This window comes from Suncus etruscus, chromosome 3, assembly GCF_024139225.1.
Source record: "Suncus etruscus isolate mSunEtr1 chromosome 3, mSunEtr1.pri.cur, whole genome shotgun sequence".
Taxonomy (NCBI): Eukaryota; Metazoa; Chordata; class Mammalia; order Eulipotyphla; family Soricidae; genus Suncus; species Suncus etruscus.
Genome location: NC_064850.1, coordinates 11,292,244 through 11,316,551, shown reverse-complemented (window position 1 = coordinate 11,316,551; position 24,308 = coordinate 11,292,244). Strand labels below are relative to the sequence as shown.

At 36.3% G+C, this 24,308-nt stretch overlaps 1 protein-coding gene and 1 pseudogene across 13 annotated transcripts in view; both read right to left on the bottom strand.

Moving 5' to 3' along the window:
• Positions 1–24,308, bottom strand: part of GPHN (gephyrin) — a 398,145-nt gene that overhangs the window by 63,131 nt on the left and 310,706 nt on the right. For all 13 annotated transcript variants that reach the window (XM_049770336.1, XM_049770338.1, XM_049770337.1 and 10 more), the window contains 4 exons: positions 15,951–16,006; positions 5,098–5,217; positions 3,049–3,107; positions 1,555–1,708 (listed from right to left, as the gene is read on the bottom strand). In XM_049770336.1, coding sequence (XP_049626293.1) covers positions 1,555–1,708; positions 3,049–3,107; positions 5,098–5,217; positions 15,951–16,006 — 389 coding nt within the window. The remainder of the gene's footprint in view (positions 1–1,554; positions 1,709–3,048; positions 3,108–5,097; positions 5,218–15,950; positions 16,007–24,308) is intronic.
• Positions 12,955–13,084, bottom strand: LOC126005370 (uncharacterized; annotated as a pseudogene).

The following is a 24,308-nucleotide window of genomic DNA, read 5'->3' as shown; positions in this document are numbered from 1 at the left end:
TACACATCATAGTGTATAGTGTAATCACCTAAGTTTAATATTTAGTAAAGAGAATTCCTGCTTGGTATTGCAGGAGGTGATGCTCTGTATTTATTGAATATATTAGATTATAAATATATGCCCATAATAATGTAATTTGGATAGTATTATCTAAATTTTAATATGAATAGTCAGATTATAAAATCAACGAATACATATATTAGCATATCTATTTGAGTGGTGCACTGAAGCTATGTTGTGGAAGGGATTAAAGTCAGGATTTCACATGAGTGAAGCATGTATTCCATACGTTGAGCTATTTCCCTGGCCCTCACTGAACAGTAGTAACAGAATAGAAAAGAGAGAGCTTAAAAAAAATTGCTAACATGTTTACTTCTAATATTTCAAGAAGTTAAAATGATAATGATGATGCATTTTTAGAACAAATTTAGGTAAAAAATTCTGCTAATCTTTTTTGTTGTTTGCTGTAGTGTACTCAGGACTTACTCCTGGTTGCTCTGAAGATCACTACTGGTAGGGCTGGGGTGGGGCATATGGGGTCCCAGGGGCCAAACCAAGGTTGGCTATGTGCCAGGCAAGTGCCCTACCTGGTGGACTATCACTTCACCCCCAAATTAAAAAAAAATACTTATTTATTTTGGTTTTGGACCGCACCTGGTGGTATTTAGGGGTTACTCCTGGTTATGCTCTTAGGAATCACTCCAGGCAGGCTCTGGAGACTATAGTGGATGCTGGGGATCGAACTTCGGTTGGCAGCATGTAAAGCAGGCATTGTATTATGTCTGTGGACTCATTTTTTAAAATAGTAAAGTCAAAGGAGTTATTTAAAAACTCATTATTTTTTCTTCTGTTCTTAGGTACTAAATATTTGGCAGAGTCACTTTTCAATATTCCATTTGACTTTTCAGTTACCAATGGAAATTCTGTATAATCTAAGCAAAATTGGGAATGTAAAATAATTTGAATTCTCAGAAAAAAAAACTATTAAATTCACCTTTCTAAATCAGGACTGAAATGACATTTTTGGGGGCATATTCTGAATAGAAAGCCACAAAAAAAAATGCTACAGTTTAGAGAAAAAAATGATTCTCAAACACTGTTCACTGATTAAAGACCTTAAAGAACATTTAGAGAAAAGCCAACTGTAACATCCCAATTAATTGGATTACTTCAGACTCAGAGGCAGTTCATTACCTTAGTAGCAGAGAAAGCACAGTTCACTATCCTAACAGATTGAGTTTGTAATGGCCAAATATCTATGGCTAGCAGCTAAGATCCTTTGTACTGAGAGTATGGAAAGGTCATTGGTTGTAATATTTTATTATAATCAATGGAAAGGAACATTTCTTTCTATGTGATTTTTAGTACTTCCTCTATATTTTTGTACTTAAACTTTCCTGAGGGCTACTTATTATTTTTCTATTTCAGTAATGTGATTAAGAAGCAAAATATACTTGTTTCTATTCATGATATGGAACAAATGATTTAAAGACTCTTAACTAAAAGCCCAAGTCCCCAACCACCTTAGTTTTTTTTTTTTTTTTTTTTTTTTACCTCATTCCCTGTTGACATTACTGCAACCACTGGAAACTTATTAACTTCAACCTCTGTGACACCTACAGTTGCTAGAAGACCAATCTCTGAGGGACCCATATGAGTTCCCTTGGCTAAAACACATTCTCCTCTTTTAATATCATGGCCAATGGGTCTGAAAGACAAAGAAGAACAAATCATAAACAATATGATGAAGAATAATACTTCTTAATCAAAAGGAAAATTTAGAGTCAAGGAAAAATATATTTTATTACTGAAAATTAATTTAAAGCATATTAATAGTTTATGAGGGTACATTTGTCTCATTTTTATATATAAAATAGCAAATTATTCAGTTATTTTAAGTAAGTAGTAGAGGAGACATAATCAGCTAACTGTATAAATAATCCAAAATTTATCTATAATGACAAGTTTTGGGCTAGAAAAATAGTACAGCAAGTAAGGTGTTTGACTTGCATGCAGCCAAACTGGGTTTGATTACTGGCACCCCATATGGTCCTGAGCACTTACCAGGAGTGATTCCTGCGTGCAGAGCCAGCAGTAACCCCAGAGCATGGGTAGTGTAGCCCACAGCAAAATAACAACAACAACACAAAAGAAATGCATGTAAATTTTGTTTGTTTTTGTTTTTCAGCCACACCCAGTGACACTCAGGGTTACTCTTGGCTATGTGCTCAGAAATCACTCCTAAGGACCATATGGGACACCGGGGAATCAACCGTGGGTCCGACCTAGGCTAGCATGGGCAAGGCGGATGCCTTACCCTTTGCGCCACCCCTCTGGACCCAAATGAATGTAAATTTATGGATTATTTGGGGGAAGAGCTGGATAATTTTGAATTACCAAGTAGGATTGTTTTGAGTTATAAGGTTCAAAATTTTACCTCCATAATATTGTCTTTTACTGTTTTATTTGATATTATTATCTTTGTTTTTAGGTCACACCTGGCAGCACTCAGGGGTTACTTCAGGGGTTACTCCTGGCTCAATGCTCAGAAATCATTCCTGGCAGGCTTGGGGGACCATATGGGATGCCGGGATTGGAACCACCATCCTTTTGTGTCTAAGGCAAACGCCTTACCACTGTGCTCTCTCTGGCCCCGATATTATCTTTGTAAAAAAAAAAAAAAAAAAAAAAGAGGAGAGGATGGAGAAATTCAGAAAATTCATTTTGTTTCTATTAAAAATCCTAAAAAAAATGGGGCTGGAGAGATAGCACAGTGTCAGGGTCTTTGCTTTGCATGTGGCTGCCCAGGAGGGGTACAGCCTGTCAGGAGCGATTTCTGAGCACAGAGCCAGGAATAACCCCTTTAGTACAACTGAGTGTGACCCCAAAACAAAACAAAACAAAACAAACAAACGAACAAAAAAATCCTAAAAAAAAAATCATGTTTATTTGACTGAGTTGTGGCTTTGTAGTAGCCCATATTCTTTTTAAGTTCATGGTCACATACAAATAAAAACTGGCTATACATTCTGTATCTTAAGAACTTACCTTATATCTTGGCCTGGCCGAGCTTGCACCAGAATTCGTACTTCAAGTTCTTCTGTACCCTACAACAAGAACAAGTCACATGATTTCAAACAGAACTATATAAAGAATTTATGATTAAAGGAAATTAACTGCTCAAATGCTTTATCATCATACAGGCCTACAATGCACACTAATACAAAGAAACAGAAAACCACTTGCTAAATACTTTGAATGTAATAAATTTGTATCAGAGCTTGCTGAAAAATTAGGTTTGATTTTAAGGAATGAATAGAAATAATTTCAAGATTTAAAAAAAATCACCTATTTATTGAAATAAAATAGTTCTATGTATTTGTTGAATATAAATTAATATTTGTGAATTTTTAGAGGATAAATATGTGACTATCTTAATAGATAGTAATTGTGCATGGAGAGAATATTTCTCTTTGGTTTCTATGAATAATAAATAGCATGGGAAGGAACCAAAATATGTGCAAAACTTTCAATGTAGGATACAAGTTTTTAATCTATAAATTAATGGTGATTATCAGTTTTACATTTAAAGTGATATAAATGATATTATGATATTAAAACTCAAACTGTCATCTGAGAGTCTATAGATGTATGTATTTTGAATGTCAATGATCTGATAGTTTCCCTAATGCAAACAAATCTCCTGACCAGTTCTTACCTTAGGCAATGTGATTTACATGATAGAAGTTGAATGGTTTAAGCTTTATGTGTGTGAGGCTGATTTAAATCAGTGCAGAATAAACGGGAGGACTCTTATGGACAGTGGTAGAAGGATATTAGTCCTCTGGCGATGAGTATGTTGTGGTAACATACCCCTGAAATATATATATATATATATATATACATTTATAGTATTGTAACCCATAGTACCTCAATTTTTAAAAAGCAACAAGGAAATAAACAAGATAAAATGAGTATGTCATTCAAACTGTCCAAATCTTACTATATACCAAGCTCAAGAGAAATATATTTAATTTTTTAACTTTAGCCTTTAAAATATATCTTAAAGTTCTTCACAAAACAAATAATATACTAGTCATTAAGACTTCACTGGAGGGGCCGGAGAGATAGCATGGAGGTAAGGCGTTTGCCTTTCATGCAGGAGGTCATCAGTTCGAATCCCGGCGCCCCATATGGTCCTCTGTGCCTGCCAGGAGCAATTTCTGAGCGTGGAGCCAGAAATAACCCCTGAGCACTGCCGGGTGTGACCCAAAAACCACAAAAAAAAAAAAAAAAAAAAAAAGACTTCACTGGAGACTGCTATTTATATTAGTGAGCCACTTTCTATTTTCAATAATTATCAGTTTTAGTGAGACTAAGGCCTGCTAAAACCAAAATAACATCCATGAGTAGTTTATTTTAGTATTTACAGGTTGTGGTGACACAGAGATATCTTAATTATAGAAAGCCAGACTTGAAAGAATCATTTTGTTTAAATTCTTGACTTACTGTAATATTAAAGAAAACTTGTCCATGGGCCAGAGTGATAGCACAGCAGGTAGGGGAGTTTGCCTTGTACATGGCAGACTCAGGTTTGATTCCCAGGATCCCATATGGTCCTTGAGCACATACAGGAATGATACCTGAGCACAGAGCCAGGAGTAACCCTTGAGCACCGTGGAGTGTGGTCCAAAAAACCAAAACCAAAATACAACCCCTCCCCAAACTTGTCCAAGTATTTTCTATTAAATTATTTATCAAATTCTTCTTCCCACTTTATCAGGAGTTAGTATTAATAAAAAAAAATTCGCAGCCAGAAGGTATGTGAACAGTTAATATTTTTGTTACTACTGAGGTAGTTTGTTTTCTTATCTGTATGTAGATTTTTCTATATCTATTGTGCAAAAATTCTTCCATATTCTCAGTAATGATCATAAAAATTCTGTAACAAAAGACAACCCCTTCTTTTAAGGGAACCTAAGTACTACTATGTAAACATAATTATAAAATTGGATTAACTCCATATACAATGAAGAAAATGGGCATGACTTTTAATACTGTCAAAGGAAAGGCAAAGTAAGACCTGGTGGTACTTACATCATCGGATTCCCTGATAAGTTCAGTATCTTCCACTTGCACTACAGCATCAGCACCGCAAGGAATTGGAGCACCTGTTGTGACCCGCATGACTTGTCCCGGCATTACTGTCTGAGTTGGCTGAAAATACAGAGATGTAAGAAAGTTGATTTACTTTGTTGCTGCACAAGTAAAGCATAAAGGAGGTGTAACAGTTAAAAAAAAAAAACACCCTAAAAGCGAAGTTTAGTTTTACTCATTTTGAGGAGATTAAAAAATCTACCCACAAACAAATTATTTTTTAAAAGAATGATCACAAAGTCACTTTTGCATAAAGTAAGGTGATTTGAAAATCAAAGAAAAAAGACATGAATATAATTTAAAGTATTAGTTATGGGAAACCAAGACTTGCTCATTTTCTAAAGTTTTATTATTAATAAAAGTTTAGTAGTTATCTTTATTTAATATGATTCTGTTATTTAATGATTTGAGTTAAACACTTAGTCCAAAATTTTGTCTGAGTTTTTATAATAATGTCAAAGAGATAAACATATGACATGTCCTACATGTTTCTCCCAAGAAAGAAAAAAAATATATTTCACTTATGTCCTTGTGTCATGACAAAGGTTATTGTGAAGGGCAGAAATACTTCAAGTTTGGAACAACTCCCACCATGCCTGGTTATCTTGCTGGCAGAAAAATGGTCCTGCTCTAATAAACTTCAAATGAACATAATGGCCACTAATATTCCCAGGTAGGCAGGTCTGGTTTGACAACTCCAGGGCCTTCTGGAATGGGGGTGAGCAGATTCTCCCTTTCTACCTGAAGGCACAAGCTAAAGACACATGGTACCATCTGACACAAATGGTGCAGCTCTACAACGGAACCTCAAACTGACTGCCAAGCCACCAAAATCTAACTTGCAACACCAACTACCTCAAAATTTCTTAGTGTCAACCCATAGAATTACAGCAAATCTGATGGGAAGTTACACAGAACACCAAGCTAAGTGAGTTTAACAGTAACACAGAAGCTCAATTAGAAACCAACTACAGTTCAGTACGATCTTTTTTTTTTTTTTTTTTTTTTTTTTTTTGATTTTTGGGCCACACCCGGCGGTGCTCAGGGGTTACTCCTGGCTGTCTGCTCAGAAATAGTTCCTGGCAGGCACGGGGGACCATATGGGACACCGGGATTCGAACCAACCACCTTTGGTCCTGGATCGGCTGCTTGCAAGGCAAACGCCGCTGTGCTATCTCTCTGGGCCCTCGATCTTTGACAATAACTTTACTAACACTATTGAGAGAACAATTATTCTAAATTAACATTTATTGATCTAAATTTTGATTCTATTTGCCTTTGTTTTGTACCAAACAATATGAAGTAAATTAGTTTGTGCCCGCAAAGGGGCAAGTTAGGATTAAAGCTAGAAAAATGGAAGCATTGGTGAAGGTCACACTGGAAGTAGAATTGCTGTTTGAATATTTAATGCCTCAGGGGCTGGAGAAATAGCACAATGGTAGGGCGTTTGCCTTGTACGGGAAGGACCTGATGTGGCCCCAAAACCAAAAAAAAAAAAAAAAAAAAAGAATATTTAATGCCTCACACAACAGTAATAAACAACTTGGTAAATCATGATGTTATAATAATATTATATTTAAAAAAGAAATGTTTCAAGTTTCTTCTAAAAATTTGGTGAAAATATTTCTAAAGATATATACTTCATAAATATTTAAAATCATAGATTGCACAAGACAAACATTTAATGTTACCAAGCTTTATTCTTAAAAGTGGTTAGAATGATACGTTTTATGTTAAGCATTTTTGTATATAATTAACATTTAAGGGAATGTTTGAGGAAAAAAACCTTCAAATAGATATACAAACTATACAAGTACCTTAAAATATATTTCCGTAATATTATTACTTTAAATACCATCAATCCCTCCCTAATGCCACCTGCTCCCCTAAGTATTGTCGTATATAGCCCTAGAGGCCGATAAATACTTCAAGGGTGGCCCCTGGCCCTGAAAAGCCTGAGCAACAGCACATGCTAGGACTCTCACATTGAATCATATGCCCCAGGTGACTGAAAATCATTAGGAGTAGCTCCCAGACTTACTGAGCAACACTTAGGAGGACTATCCCATCACCTCAAAAGAGTAGGTAGCAGTGCATTAATTTAAAAAATATGTCAGTTCTAGACACCTCTTCTTTGGTTTGCTTTTGGACCACATCCAACTATATTTCCAGACTGATCAAATATATTTAACAAATGCCTAAATCTTTTTTGCCAATAGGGCTTTGTTGGTTAAGGCAGAAAGTCAACCCTAAAGAGTCTTGCGGGGCATTAAGTTCTTGAACATAAATTGTATTAGCCTCTAACCCTACTCAATTTAATCTGTTTCAATATACTGTATTCTGCAAATTTCCAGATTGCATGATACCATCCTTGTGTGTGTTTAGAGGGGGTACTGGAATGATTGAGGCTCTGTAGGTTGGTAGTAGTCTCAGGAGCAAATGGTGGGGCACCTTCTGCTTATTTTTTTTTTAAAGTGGGGTTCAAGTGACTTATTTTTTGAAGAGGACCTACATACCAAATGAATTTAGTAACCTCTAGTTTGTACCAGCTTATGTGGTTTTATGATTTGGGCCACACCTAGAGTTCTTATGGATATTCCTAGCTTTGATCAGAAATCATTCCTGATGGCACTTCAAGGACTATATGCAGTACTGGGAATGGTACCAGGGCTGGCTGAGAATCAGGTGTCTTAACCCCTGTACTATCGTTATGGACCTTAGATCAACTTTTAAGAAGTGCTTTTGTGTGGTTCTTAAAAGTAAAAAAAATGGGTAATATCCAAAATCCATATTTCTAAGTTGTAAAACTGTCAGTTCACATATATTAGACCCAACACAAAAAGTTATTTATACATCCACTTAAGTCTACAGTATATATATAAAACTAATGGCTCAACTGAATCCATCAAGAGAATAACTTTTTTGTTGTTTTTTGGTCACATTGGCAGTGCTCGAAGACCATTAATCACATTAGGTTTGAACTCAAGTTGCCTGCATGCAAGGGAAGCAACGAACAACTATTTTTTTTTATTAATTTATTTTGTTAAGGCACTGTGACTTACAAAATTATTCATAGTTAAATTTCAGTCATATTATGTTCTAACACTGATTTCACCACTGGTATCTATTTTCTTCTACCAATGCCTCCAACTTTCCTCATACATTTCCCAGCCTGTCTCCTTGATAGGCACATTTTGGTTGCTGTAGTTTGGATCTCATGCTAACAGTATTGTTGGCACTGTGGTTTATATGCGCATGTGCACACACACACACACACACACACGTTTGGATCTCATGCTAACAGTATTGTTGGCACTGTGGTTTATATGCGCGTGCGCACATACACACGTTTGGATCTCATGCTAACAGTATTGTTGGCACTGTGGTTTATATGCACATGCACACACACACACACACACACACACACACACACACACACACACACCTCTATACCACCAGCATACCCAAGGTCCTTTACTTCTACCTGCTACTTGCTGTCTCTTCTTAACCTCCCTCTTGCTATCTTTCCTTCCCTGTCCTCTTCATTTCTATAATCTAGAGAAAAGGGTTTTCTAGGCATCTCCTTATCGATACCAGGGTTCCCACAGATATACCACAGATAAGTGACATTATCTATATTTGACCTTCTTCTAATTTATTTCACTTAGTATCATACAAATTGCAGGATTTCATCCTTCTTTGCAGTTGTACAGTATTCAACTGTTTTTATACACCACAACTTCATTATCCAATGTTTCACTGGACACCTAGGTTTATTCCATATCCTAGCTATTGTACTAAGTGCTGCAATGAATAATGACATGTATATATCCTTTTGGAATTATTTTTTTTTATCCTGGGAGCAGATGCCAAGGAGTAGAATTGCTGGATCATATAGCAAGTCTATTTTTACCTTTTTGAGAAATCTACACAGTTTTTCACAGGGGTTGAACCAAGCAGCAGGGGGTTCAAGTTATTTTTTTTTCACCACATCCTGCCAACACAGAGTTTTTTCTAGATTTTCTAATATGTGACATTCTCACTGGTGTAGTGTGTATGTGTTGTCTTAATATAAATTGATTAGTTCTAGTGTTGGTGTGGGGATGTTGAGGTCTTCCTGGGCTCAACCCGGCTCCCTCTGCCCCTAAGGCCTGTAAGGGTGATGAGATTCACAAAATCAGTCAGATGAAGTTCCAGGAGTCATCCAGCTTTATTTCACGGTTTCTACCACCATGTACACCTCCCCACATGGCCTCTATACTAAGCCTTTTTCTAGTAGCTACTTCTCTACTCCTACTACTTCAGAGGCTCTCTCAGCCTCTGTCTCCTTTTCAGCTGCTTTTTCCAAAACAGTTTGTGTGTATATATAAATATATATTATATATATTTATATATACACACACATATATACAAACACACATAAATGTGTATATATATATATATATCACTGATGCCTGGATTTGGATATGCTTGATAAATAATGATGAGTACATTTTATTTTGGCCATCTGTCTGACTTTTTCAGAGAAGTGCTGGTAGGTTTCCTTTCTCCATTTTTTGGGGGGGGCACATGCAGTGATGCTCAGGGGGTTACTCTTGGCTATGTACTCAGGAATTGCTCTTGGCAATGTGCAGGGGACCACAGAGGGTATTGGGGATAAAACCAGGCTGGCCAGATGCAAGGCAAGTACCTTACCTACTATAGTACTGCTCTGCCCCCCCCCTTTTCCCTATTTTTTTGAGTGTTTTCAAATTTTAAAAAAAATCTTTGTATTTTTATATATCTTGACTATTAACCATCTATCTAATGTGTTAAATGAAATATTTTCTCCCATTCACTTGGGTACCTTTTAATTCTAGACTATGTTTCTTTAACCATGCAGATATTTTTAAACTGATGTAGTCTGATATATTTTTGTTTCTGTTATCTTTGAAATCATATCATTAAAAACATTTCTGAGGCTCAAATATTAAAATATTCTGCCTATATGTTTCACAGTGTATTTTATTTAGTATATCTTAATCCCAAAGTCTTTGATCTACTTTGAATTGACTTTTCAAAGGCATGAGAGGATATAGCTTAATTTTTTTTAACCTTTAACATCTAGTTTCCCCCCATCATTTGTTAAAGAGGCTACCTTTAGTATATGCTACATCATCCCCCAGGTAAACAGACCCGGTGACTTAGGAAGGCACCAAGTTTGAAAAGGCCCTAGCTACCTGAGGGATAGCTACTTTTCAAACTTGGTGCCTTCCTAGGTCTCAGGGTCTATTTACACTGGGGATTATGTAGCAAGTATACTTAATGTACCTAGTTCCTTGTCAAATTAGTTGCCTATAGATCTGAAGATTTTTCTTTGGTTACCTTATTCTGAATTGTCAGAGAACCTGTCTTTATTCCAATACCATTCTGTTTTGATCATTATGGTGTTAAAGTACAGTTGTAAGTGGTAATGAGACATTTTTTTTTTTAATTTCTCAGGATGACTTGGACTATTCTAGTTTCTTTTATTTTTTTTTTTGGGGGGGGGTGGGCACACCTGGTGTTGCTCAGGGGTTACTCCTGGCTGTCTGCTCAAAAATAGCTCCTGGCAGGCACGGGGGACCATATGGGACACAGGGATTCGAACCAACCACCTTTGGTCCTGGATCGGCTGCTTGCAAGGCAAACGCCACTGTGCTATCTCTCCGGGCCCATTTTTTTAAAAAATTTTTTAAATTTTATTTTGGTGGGGAGGTGTTAGGCCACATTTGACTATGTTTAGGAATCATTCCAAGGGGCCGGAGAAATAGCATGGAGGAAGGGCATTTGCCTGGCATGCAGAAGGACAGTGGTTCAAATCCAGGCATCCCATATGGTCCCCTGAGCCTGCCAGGAGCTATTTCTAAGAGTAGAGCCAGGTGTAACCCCTGAGCGCTGCCAGGTGTGACCCAAATCCTCCTCCCACCCCCTCCGGGATGCTCGGGATCAAACTGGGGTTGGCCATTTGCAAGGAAAATGCTCTGATTGCTGTACTATTTCTATGGTCCTTTTCTGGGTGTTTCATAATTCCATATAAACTTAATTATTGACTAAAGTCATTGAAGAATGTGATCAGAATTTGAATTGCTCTGAATTTACAGAATGAATTAAAAAGGATGATTATTTTAACAATATTGATTTTTAAATCAATCTGGAATCAGTTAGAAGATTGATTCTTTCAATCTATGAACATGGGATATTTTCCCATTTCCTAAGGTATCTTTCTTAAGTGAATTTTAGTTATTATGTTTTAAATATCCTAAATCTTTTGTTGAGTGTTAGATACCTGATGTTTTGGGGCACTGAAAGAAATAGCATTGTTTCATTTCAAAATAGATTTGACTCACTGATCAATTTCTCTTCTAGTTCATTAGTTGTATAAAGACTGTAACAGATTTTTGTGTGTTGATTTTGTAGCCAGGAGCTTTGCTGCTAGTTTATTATATAAGGAGCTTTCCATTGGATTCTATGTAAAAAATTACCTTATTAAAGACCATGCATTACTCACTTACTTATAATTCATTTACTCTATGACTAATCCCACTATCAATGTAAAATTCCTTCTACCATTGTCCTTGGATTTTCATCCTTACCAAAGCTCACTCCCTTGACAGGCATGAAATAATATATTTTATATCGCTTGTTATAGGAAAATAGTAATACAATTATTTTAAAAGAAGTAATACCAAAATAAAATTTGTGAAAATTAATTTATCTTAATGAGGTCATTAAGTCACTGTCAGAAGATTTGCTAAGGGATTTGTTAATAGTTGATTTTCTGTTATTTGTTTTACTTTTGAACATTAGGTGGCTTTGAATTCAAGTTGATATCTAAATTGTTGTGTTCCTAACTAGGATGAGAGTGTTGAAAAAATTTGACGTTTCCATATATGGTCCAGGAATTCCAAGTTCTGTGACTGATAGCACAGATTTTGTGGGATGTGGTTTTGGCTGCCAGGACTTTCTTGCAATTAGAAGGTGGGGTGGGAAAAGTGCCCACACTCACTGCAAAAGTCCTGGAAGTGTTAGCCCAAATATCTGCATACTTGGAGTTTTGTTCAGTTTTCTGTCTCTGCAGAGCTCCTTGGTTGAGTGGTGAAGTTGGACCACTGGCAAAGCAGCCATTGTCGGTGGTGGCTGCAGTTGGTGTGGCTTTGGCAGGGTAGGGACTTGGCTTGCCTTCTCTTTCCAGTGAAATTAGGAATATCCTACTTTAACAGAATGGACAGTTATTACCAAGTTACTAAACCTTTTGCCATTGTATTAAAGACTTAAGTGGAAATAATAATTTTCACAAAATTGCTTGCTACTCTAATTTTTCTTTTTTCTTCTTTCATTCTTGCCTTTCCCCCCCTCTCTTCCATTTTATATTTTCTTTCTATTTTTTTTCAGTAGCCTTACTTTCACTTAAATAGACACAAATGATCAACTATGTTAACTATGTGATGTATTCTCTTTAAATTAAAAAGATGTTGAAAGTAAATTTAAAAACATCTCAGAAAAGGGGGGTGTTCTTTTTAATAATTGAGACCCAACTAAAAACATGTTTGTAATCATGGTGCTTAAATAAGGATATAAAAATGAAACAATAATTTTATTTCAGTAATAGCTTCTTTCCACCACCCCTAAAAATAATCATTATACGTTAAAAAAGAAAAAAAGTATAAATCTAAAAAAATCATCAGTTGTTGTTTGAAAATATTTTTGTCTCCCTCATAGCTAAACTACAACTTTGCAGGGTACTGGTCATTAGACTGAAAGGTTTTTTCGTTTTTTGATTTTTACATTCGAGTTTCTCATATTTTGGGGAAATCGAAGGGGTCAGCACACCCAGAGTGCAATGGGTGAGCTTTGCTCTGGGGAAATCACCTTCGTGATCATGGTATCTCCCCTGCCAGGTAAGTATGAAAGGTTTTTTTTTAATTCAGTACTTTGAATATGTCATTCCACTTTTTTTTTTTACTTATAGTTTCATACATGATCTCTATCATGATTCTTACATTATTTCCCTGTGTTTGAGGGTTTTTTTTCTCTTTATATATACTCGAAGAAGTCTGTCTTTCTCTTTGATTCCTGCCATTTTGATTGCAGTGTATTTTAGTATTGTCTGTTTGAATCTATTCTTGTTTGTTACTCATTGGCCCTTTTGAATTTAAGCAGAAGCCTCCCTCTAGAGACTGAAGGAGTTCTGAGTTGTGATTTTTTTAGTTCTTCCTCTTTTTCTTCCTTTTATGGTATTCCTAAAAATTCAGAGATTATTCCACTCACAACTATCCATAAAATATCTGACATTCTCTTGCATTCTTTTTTTTTTTATTGTGACTGAAGTTCATTTACATAGAATTATTTATGATACATAGTAACAATGAATGAAGGGCATTCTGAACCACCAATGTTATCCTCCCTCCACTCTTGTTCCCAGCATGTCTCCCACATCTCCCTCCTTTACCCCCCAGAATCTCTTGCATTCTTTTACTTCCCTTTTCTTTTGCCACTTTATTATTGATGCTGGCTCCTATATTATCTTCAGATTTGCTGGTACAGCTCTCTGCATTTAGTATTCTGTTGCTGTGGCTTGTTACTATTCTCTTTAGCTCCTTCAATTCCATCTGTATGAATTCTTTCCTACTTTCAATCATTTCTTCTTTGAGTTGATTTACTTTCTCTTTGATAGCTTAATTTCCATTGCCATTGCACAGAGTTTTGATTCGAGGTTATCTATATTCAAGCTTGACAGTTTTGAGGCACTGAAAGACTTGCCTGGACTTAGGACCCTGTCTAGCAATGCAATTGAATTCCTTTGCTTTACCATTGTTCTTTGGGTTTTGTGGGTAATGATAATGGAGCTTTTGGTTCCTTGTTATCTGAGTACTAATCTAATTCATTATTTTATTTGAACAGGTAACTGTGTATGCCTCTATTATTCTGGCTTTTCCAGTACTAGGTAGTGTGTGGTATTTCAGTCAAATTGGCAGATATAGATGTAATTCTTCCTTTAGAGTTGAGATTCTTATGGAGGTATTTTGGCATTGAATTCAAGACTATAGTTTTTCTATCTGTCTTTAGCCTGTGTGAGGAAGGTAAAGTGTCCATATGGCCTCTGAGGCCTGAGTTTTCCTGATGACACAGGATAGAATGAATAGAAAGGACAGTTCTTGGGGCTGATAAGAGCACCTGGACGGAATTTATACTGGCCCATAGCTGGAGTAAATCCTAATCATTGCTTATTAGGCAGACATGGGTATAAATAGGCTTTCAGGGGTTCAAGCAGTTCCTGGGGGATATGGTTGTATTCCTGAATGCAGGGCAGAAGGGGTGAGTTCCTGAGTCCAGTCAATGTACCAGCCACAACTTCCTGATGGATTAGGGTTGCAAAACTCTTCAGTTATAAATATCGCTCAACTGAACTGTAAGACAAGGCAAAAGAGGTATGTATCCTCTTGATGTTTTATATTAAACAGAGCTGACTTTTTCCTTTATGAAGATACTGAGCTAGGTATTTTTTGGCAACCTGCACATAGTTGTGTAACAAAATGAGTAAATTTTATTGTATGTAATTATACTTCAATAAAGGTCATAAAAAGAAACAAACTGATTTAGGGTTGTGTTGATTAGTACAGCTGGCAGGGTACTTGCCCTTCAATGCTGCCAACCTGGGTTCTATCCCAGGTTGTGGATTTAGCTTCCTGAGTGATCCATGTGTGCAGAGCCAGGAATTAGCCCTGGGCACTGCTGAGTGTAGCCACAAAAAAATACATTTTTTGATATAAAGCAATATTGTTAGATAAATTGGGCATGTGGTTCAGTGGGTAATGCCTCCCTTCATATGAGAGAACCTTTATTTAATTCATAGCATGCGCGCACATACAAATACACACACAAACATTTTTGGTTCTGTCCTCAGGAGTGAACCCTGTTGATGTTAGGGGGTTGTATGTGATGCTGGGGTGTTAAACCTGGTTCTCTGCACGTAAGCAAGTACTATACCTCCTATATTATTATTTTATTTTATTTTATTTTATTATTTTGGTTTTTGGGCCACACCCGGCAGTGCTCAGGGGTGACTCCTGGCTGTCTGCTCAGAAATAGCTCCTAGTAGGCACAGGGGACCATATGGGACACCGGATTATTTTTTAAACCCAAGAGCTCTCCGAAGGACTGAGCTGAAGAACCAGGGCCTCTTTGGCAAATCTTGACCGTCCTACCTGGTGGTTCAATGTAAGGGCTTGATATTGGCTAGAATACCTGTTTAGGTCCCATGGTGCTAGGGCTACCTGGGTTATTCAGGAGATATTGTTTTCTTTTCTTTTATATGTCATAAGTAGAGTATATGTATAGCATTCTCTGCTATTTCCTTAGAAAAATGTAATATGATTAGTCACTGAGATTAAATGTTTTTAAATTTTCTGGTTTGTTACCCAGGTTGGGGAAAACTTTGTGAAGACACACTCAGAAATTGCAGTTTAATTCAGAATTTTAGTATCTATACAAGATCAAGACTTAATACATCACAGAGTGGCAAAATGCTTACCCAAGTCTATGAGACATAAGACAACAACAGACATAGCAACAGGTTATGTTAAAAATTTGAAAGCTAAGGATTACTTCTGTTAAGTAATAATTCCTTTGTTGTCTTATGAACTATATTTGAATATCATACTAAACCCACTACTAAAATAATCATTACAATGAAGGTGGTGCATGTCCAGAAGTTATTATTGACAAAAGTCTGTAAAACTAAATTCTTAGGTCTCTCTGGCCATTAATCTCACCTGTTCACCAGCTTGGGATTCCCCAATGATGAAACGATCTCCTGGCCCATCAGCAGCTGTGAAATAAACAGAACAAAGAACAGGATATTTAGCGAGGAATAAGAATCACTGTTCAATTTTTCCAAAATAATCAAGCAAATCATGTGGAAAGTGGAACACTTCTGACTAGTCTTCTAGACTAGTCAATGATTCTGTAAAAACTGTTTTGATCTTTGGTATCCACAACTTACCAATACTGAGAAAAGGTCCTAATTGTGCCCTTTCAGATTACTGAAGTTGGTCTTGCTGTTCTTCCATAATTTCCACATTTGTACCTTTTAAAAGGAAGTCTTTTAGCCTATCCTCCTTATCATGGGGTATGCATGTATGATGTGTGTACACACTTGTGAATACATATTCATATAAAATGTATCATTATTTCATACTATATCTTTTAAAATGATGGTCCTGGGGCCAGAGCAATGGCAAATATAGGAGCAAGCCCCGAGTCCTGCTGGGTGTGGCCCAGAAATAAAACAAAACAAAAAAAGATGGTCCAAAGTGTTATTTCTGAATTAGATATAAGTACAGTGGCACACCACATTTTTTTACTGAATGTTTCTAAATGAAAATATTTTCAGAATAAAAATGAAAAGAAAAGCTATCCAGATTTTTTCTATCTTTAATGCAGTAATGATTAGATAAAAAGTATTTCAAGAGGTAAGTATTTTCAAAAGGGACCTTTTTTTTTTACATATAATAGAAATATTATAGCTAAAGAATTTTACTTAAAGAGAACAGCATGTGCAAAGTTTGTATCCTTTCTATGTCTTACATTTTCTTCTTAATTTTTAATACTTTATGACTCCTAAAGTACACTCCATTATATTTGTCTCTTCCATTGTTTGATGTGTCCTTTCCTTATTAAGGCCTTCTATTATTTTTAAAGTCAGTTTAAGTGTTATTTCTATATAATTATATTTGGCATTCCTTTCCTCAAGAGGTACCTACTTCCTCTTTTTTATTCCAATGAATTCCTGAATTAACTCTACTAACTGAATTAACTCTCCTAATATATTTGCAATTATTCGACTGAAGGACATTCCTAGCATTTGCTTAAATAGAAATTCAATGAATGTTCCACATGTAATATAGTCAACTGTTGCAAAGCACCTAAAAATCCTTTTAGAAGGATACATGCTGAGTGAACAAATGTTCTGTTGATCTAGTCTGTCTGATTATGCATACGATATATATTTTAAACCATGAGCCAACATTCACCAGCTTAACGACATTTAGAAAGACTGCACTGATCAATTATTTTTCTTTTCTATTATATCTTTAAACTACAAACATAATTGTAGTTGGGTTTCAATCATAAAAAGAACATCCCCCTTCACAAGTGCAACCTTCCCATCATCAATGCTCCCATCCACAATCCTCCCCCCTTCCTGTATTCGAGTCAGGCTTTCTATATCCCTCACTCACTGACATTGTTATGATAGTTCTCAGTTTAGTTATTTCTCTAACTGCACTCACCACTCTTTGTGGTAAGCTTCATATCTCGAGCAGGTCCTTCTGGTCCTCATCTCTGGGAATTATTTCAATGTTTTTTTTTTTTTTTAATTTTTCTTGAAACCTATAGATGAGTGAGTCTATTCTGTGTCTCTCTCCCTCTAACTTATTTCACTTAGCATAATAGATTCCATGTACATCTATGTATAGGAAAATTTCATGACTTCATCTCTCCTGATGGCTGCATAATATTTCATTTTGTGTATATGTACCACAATTTCTTTTTTAATTTTTTATCTTTATTTAAACACCGTGATTATAAACACGACTGCAGTTTTGTTTTAGTCACAAAAAGAACACCCCCGTTCACCAGTGCAACATTCCCACCACCAATGCTCACCATAACCCTTCAACCATAACCCCTGTCTGTATTCAAGACAGGCATTCCACTTCTCTCACTCATTGACATGGTCATGGTTGTTGTTAGTGTTCTAACTGCACTCTCCCCTCCTTGAGATGAGCTTCATATCATGAGCTGGTCCTTTTGGCCCTCATCAATGTACATTATTACAATAATGTCTTTTATTTTTCTTAAAACCCATAAATAAGTGAGACTATTCTGTGTCTCTCTCTCCTTCTGACTTATTTCACTCAGTATAATAGTTTCCATATCCATCCATGTATAGGAAAATTTCATGACTTCATCTCTCTTGACAGCTGCATAATATTCCATTGTATATATGTACTACTGTTTCTTTAGCTATTCATCTGTTGAAGGGCATCTTGGTTGTTTCCAGAGTCTGGCTATTGTAAATAATGCTGCAGTGAATAGGTGTGAGAAAGGGATTTTTATATTTCATTTTTGTGTGCCTAGGGTATATCCCTAGGAGTTGTACTACAATTTCTTTAGCCATTCATCTGTTGAAGGGCATCTTGGTTATTTCCAGAGTCTGGCTATTGTAAATAAAACTGCAACAAATATGTGTGTGTTTTTGAGTTCCTAGGGTATATCCCTAGGAGTGGTATGACTGGATCATATGGAAGCTCAATTTCCAGTTTTTTTGAGGAATCTCCATCTTGTTTTCCATAAAGGCTGGACTAGACGGCATTCCCACCAGCAGTGAATGAGAGTTCCTTTCTCCCCACATCCCCACCAGCACTGATTGTTCTTGTTCTTTGTGATGTGTGCCAGTCTCTGTGGTGTGAGATGGTACTACATTCTTGCTTATCTGATGGGTATTGGGTGAATAGCTTCTCCCATTCGGTGGGTGGCTTTTGTATCCTGGGCATTATTTCCTTTGAGTGCACTGATCAATTTTATATTAGATTGTTATTATTCTCCTTATCATAGTGCCTCACTTAGCACTGATACTGAATATATTTATTGAATAAATGAATTTATTCCATAATACTTAGGAATTTTCAAACAGACTTGCCTTTTAATTTGTGCTTTGCAAAATTTCCTAATTTTTATAAATGTGCATGTTTTATCTTAATCAACTAGATAATGGTTTTAGATTCCTTTTAAAAGTTGTTTTGAGGGCTGGAGTGATAGTATAGTGTGTAGGGTGCTTGCCTTGCATGTAGCCAACCACAGTTTGATCCCCACTATCCCATTTGGTCCTCCAAGCTCATCAGGAGTAATTTCTAAGTGCAGAGTCAGCATAACCCCTAGCACTTCCAGGCCTGGCACCAAAACAAAAAAATGTGTTTTATTATTATTTATCTTGAAATCTATTCTTATACACGCAAATGCACATACAGTCATTTTTGTTTTGTTTTTGGGCCACACCCATTGACGCTCAGTGATTACTCCTGGCTATGTGCTCAGAAATTGCTCCTGGCTTGGAGGGACCATATGGGATGCCAGGGGAAAGAACCGCAGTCCATCCTAGGCTAGCGCTCGCAAGGCAGAGGTCTTACCTCTAGTACCACTGCACTGGCCCGTACATACATTCTAAGTGCTTCTATTAATGTCCTGTATATAAGCTCCAAATGTCACAAAATGAGTAGCTGGCTATTTTAAATCTGAAGATGCCCTTAAATAATTCTAAGAATCAAGACTTTTCATCCACATGAAATTACAGTGATTGTGGAGAGACAGCACTCTCAAGTCTAATTTAACCGATAACATAGAAAGCTCTTGCTATCAATAGGAGTGATCATTATTATTTCCCTTATGATGCTTCTCAACACTTCATATTTACAATTCATATAAATCACTTAGAGGCCTACTTAAAATATAGATTCTGATGATTAAATTTGGAACAGGGCCTGAAGTTTACATTTCTAATAGGCTGATTGGTAGGTAATGAAATGATTCAAAGGCTACCAAATTCAGACAAAAAAATTAGAGAATTAAAAAAATTTAGTGACTGCAGTAGAGGCCCTCACATGATTTACAATGCTTATTATTGAACAGAAAAATATTATCAATATATTTAAATTGTTGATACTTCCTCGTAACTACTATGTCAAAGAAATATTCTGTCACTTAAAATCAGCAGTTTTTTTTTTTTTTTTTGTGGTTTTTGGGTCACACCCGGCAGTGCTCAGGGGTTACTCCTGGCTCCATGCTCAGAAATTGCTCCTGGCAGGCACAGGGGACCATATGGGACACCGGGATTCGAACCGATGACCTTCTGCATGAAAGGCAAACGCCTTACCTCCATGCTATCTCTCCGGCCCCAAAATCAGCAGGTTTTAATACTGGGGATGATACATAAACTTTAAACTTGGAAATAAAGAATCTAAGTGAGCCAGAAAGCATACTGTTGGAAATGAACAGATTCCTGGAATTTTATAAGGCTTTATATATACTCTTATATTCTATTCTCAATTATGATATTTGTTAATATTTTTCTTTTATCCTGAACTATGGAATTTAATTGGAAGAAAAAAGTACTATAAACCAAAAGAAAATGTATTATGCTATGTTAATCCCTGAAGTTGTTTCCACTTCCATTTTAAGGATCAAAAAACAAAATTGTCTTATTAATCTATTTGAAGATTTCTAATTATATAATTTGGTACAAATAGATAGCATTAACTATTTCCTATTGCAGTATATGAAAAATGATCTTCCCTCAGTTATCTGGATGAGAACTACTTCATTTTCAATTTCTAACCTTCTCTCCTTTCATACAACACACCGTTTTCAATTTTTATAAATGTGAAGGGTCATACATGGCAGATCTGGGGACTATATAGCTGTCAAGGATTGAATTCAGATCTACTGCATCCAAGGCAAGCACCTTATCAGGGGTCTCAAACTCGCAAGCTGTTTGCGGCCCTCTGTACATTTTGTGGCCCTACCCTAGAGGAATTTTGTTTTGTTTTGTTTTAGTTATTTGGGTCATACCCCCCAATGTTCAAGGTTTACTACTGACTTTGCACTCAAGGATCACCCCGACTTTGCCTCCTGTGGCCCCCAGGTAAATTGAGTTTGAGACCCCTGCTATCTGTTATACTATCGCTCTGACCCAATGATCTCTCTTTAGAACCATTACAAGATCATAGAGCTATTTATTTAAATTTTTATTGTGGCCAAAGTGAATTACAAATCTTACACAGTGATATTTAAGGTACGCAGTGACAATAAATGAGGACCTTTCCACCACCAGTGTTGTCCTCCTTTCATCCCTGTTCCCAAGCTTATATCCCTTATCTCCCTCCTTTATCCCCCAGAATGCTAGTGTAACTAAAAGCATATATGTTAACACTAATGTAAACCTTTTTTCTTATGCAGTTCCAGATATTTTTACTAGTGCTTTCTTAAAGGTTTAGAGTCAAAGGAGCACTGTAAAAACAATGTTAGAGTGGCAATTATCATTTGCATGGGCCCACCAAAGTATGGGGGACATGGAAAGGAAAAACTTTGGTCTAAATACAAGGAGACCCTACCACTGAAGTTTCCTGACATAAGACCAATTCTAGGCTCCACGCAAACTAGTTTGTCCAATCCAGGTAATTGTCTATAGTGCCCATACAGTTTTATTTTTCACACAGTCTCTGGTGTTGGTATCATGTTTCTGTATTAAAGATCCTGGAATCTGTATATCCTACATTGAAGTCAGGATGGTGCAGAGCGGTGTCTAATTTCAACTCACGAAGAAGGGCAATGCAGAAAGCCCTGTCCAGTATGCAGGTCATTGTTGTTGTTTAAATCTTCTCAGTGTTAAGGAAAGACTCTTTCGAGTAAATCATTGTCAGAGCAGCAGTAGGGTCTTCCCTGGTAGAGGATTGCTTCCAGGTAATGTCATAGACAACTTTGCATGTTTCATAGATGGCTTCCCTGGTTCAGGAGTGAATGGAGAATGCCCAAACCTCTGAGGCCTGTGGAGCTATTTATTTTTAATAATAAAGAGTTTAATCATCTTCATATTAGGATAAACTATTAAATAATCTGAGATTATAGGGACATGGTAATATTTTTAGAGATTGTGGAAATATCTTCACCAGAAACGTAAGGCATATATATAAAGTTTGCCTAAAACTGGATGATAGGATTAGGATACAAGTATTTATGTGCAGAGTAAGATTAATATTATAGAAGAATTGGGGTGTAAGTTTGAGAATATATACAGAATTAGCATATAGGATTAATATTTCTTGAAATTATAGTAAAGGATTAAATCAAGTGAGTTATTTATCATTTTAAATATGCTTCCTTTTATTAAAAGCAGGAAACTGGGAGTAAAACAGATAAATAATAAGGCATTTTATATTCTTTAATATCATTTTCCAGGAGAAAATGCCCATTTATTGTTAGTAATGGGGAAAAAGATTTTGTTTACTTAATTACAGTATATTAAACTTTTGTAACTACCTAAAGTTAATTATTCCAAATCACCTCTCTGCTCACCTGGGTAATATTCTCATAGCACAAGGCACAGCTCTTTAATCACAGTATATATAAAGGAAGTTAAGAGACTAAAATTTAACTGTGGTCAAAGAAGATATAAATGGATAAAACAGAAAGACTGGAATTTGGACTTCATGGAAGAATTAGAACTATATGTAAAAGACATTACACTGAATTTTAGCAAGCACATTAATCTATTTGAAGGAATTACAACCCATAGTAGACAAGCAGTGAGATAAATGATTAGTTTCAAAATGAGCATTCTTATTTTTGGTGTCTTTTTTTTGGGGGGGGGGGGGTCACACCAGGCAGTGCTCAAGGGTTACTCCTGGCTCTATGCTCAGAAATCCCACCTGGCAGGCTTGGTGGACCATATCGGATGCCGGGATTTGAACCACTGTCCTTCTGCATGCAAGGCACATGCCCTCCCTCCAGACTCTCTCTCCAGGCCCCTGAATTTTGGTGTCTTCTATAAGCATGTATTTAAACTTAAAAGTAGTAAGACTAAAACTTTAAGTGATTTTAACTGAAATACCAGAATTTCTCTCTCTCAAACCAATATATATATTGGTTTTTGGGCCACACCTGGCAGCGCTCAGGGTTCCTCCTGGCTCTCTGCTCAGAAATCTCTCCTGGCAGGCACAGGGGACCATATGGGATGTTGGGATTCGAACCACCCTCCGTCCTGAATGGCTGCATGCAAGGCAAATGCCCTACCGATGTACTATGTCTCTGGCCCCTCTAAATATCTATTTTTCAAAATTACTTGTTACACATGGCTTTCAAAATAATTATTGGCTTTTTCATAACTTCCCTGCTCCTGCCTTTTCTGTTTATTTGTTACATTTTTTGGGGCCATACACAGTGATGTTAAGGGCCTGTTCCTGATTTGGTGCTCAGGTACTTCTTCTGATGTTCTATGTAGTGCTGGGGACAGAACCTGTGTCTCCTGCATGCAAAGCATATGCTCTAGTCTAGCCCATTTAGCTATCTCTATTTTTCTTAAATGGTCCTGAAACACAATCTGAAGAAAGACAACTTTCAAATGGAAGATTCTCAAGAAGCTGAACTTGAAATTCTGAAGTCTCTTTACCTTTACTAACATCTAAGAAGGAAAGGTGAGAGAAGAAACACTCACCTCTAGAGGATGGTGTCAATCAAGAACATAATTAGCATAGTTACTGAAAAAAAATAACTTAAAAAATAATAAAAATAAAAATATATATTATACAACACTTCTTTCATTTTCCTTTTTTTTCTGCCTTTATCTTTCAAATTCACTCCCTATTAAATGTAAATTTAGGTTACTAGGTTACAGGTCTTCCTGTTATTAATATTATTACCACTTGAGTCATGCCATCTAGATTCTATTCTTTCATTTTTTTGTTTAAAGGAGATAAACCTATTTCTTTAGTTTTTTTTTTTTTACTGTCTTGGTTTTTTACACCCACATACCTTAAAGCAAGTGATCCTCCAACTGGTTTGGAGTTTTATCTCACATGTTTCTGAAGGATATTGGCTAATGTTTAGTGATCCATAGCAAGTTAGCAACCTCTTTACACCTAGAGGGTTAGCAATGCTCACAGGTGCCTCTGGGTATTACTGGAAGGCCTAAGGCAAAGGCAGAGGAGAAGAAAAAAGGGAGAATAAGGGAATGGGGAGAAAGGAATGGGAGTATAGGAAGACAGGGGTGGAGAGAAGGTTCACGAAGTAGAGTGGTAGAGAGCCACAACAATAGCCTCAAGGATATTCTTATCAAATCACTGCCAGGGGGTGGTCTTAGGTCATATATAAGAAAAAACTAAGATTGTGCCTTATGTTTCCTGATGACTTTTGCTGTTCTAATTATTATGAAACATAATACATAGATACCAGTCATTTTCACTGAGATTTAATCATATCCACAATGATTATGTTATTTCTGTTACATATTACACTAGAAACTAGCAACACTTCATAGAATAGAAATGATGTAAATTAGTTCATAGTAGGTAATCTAT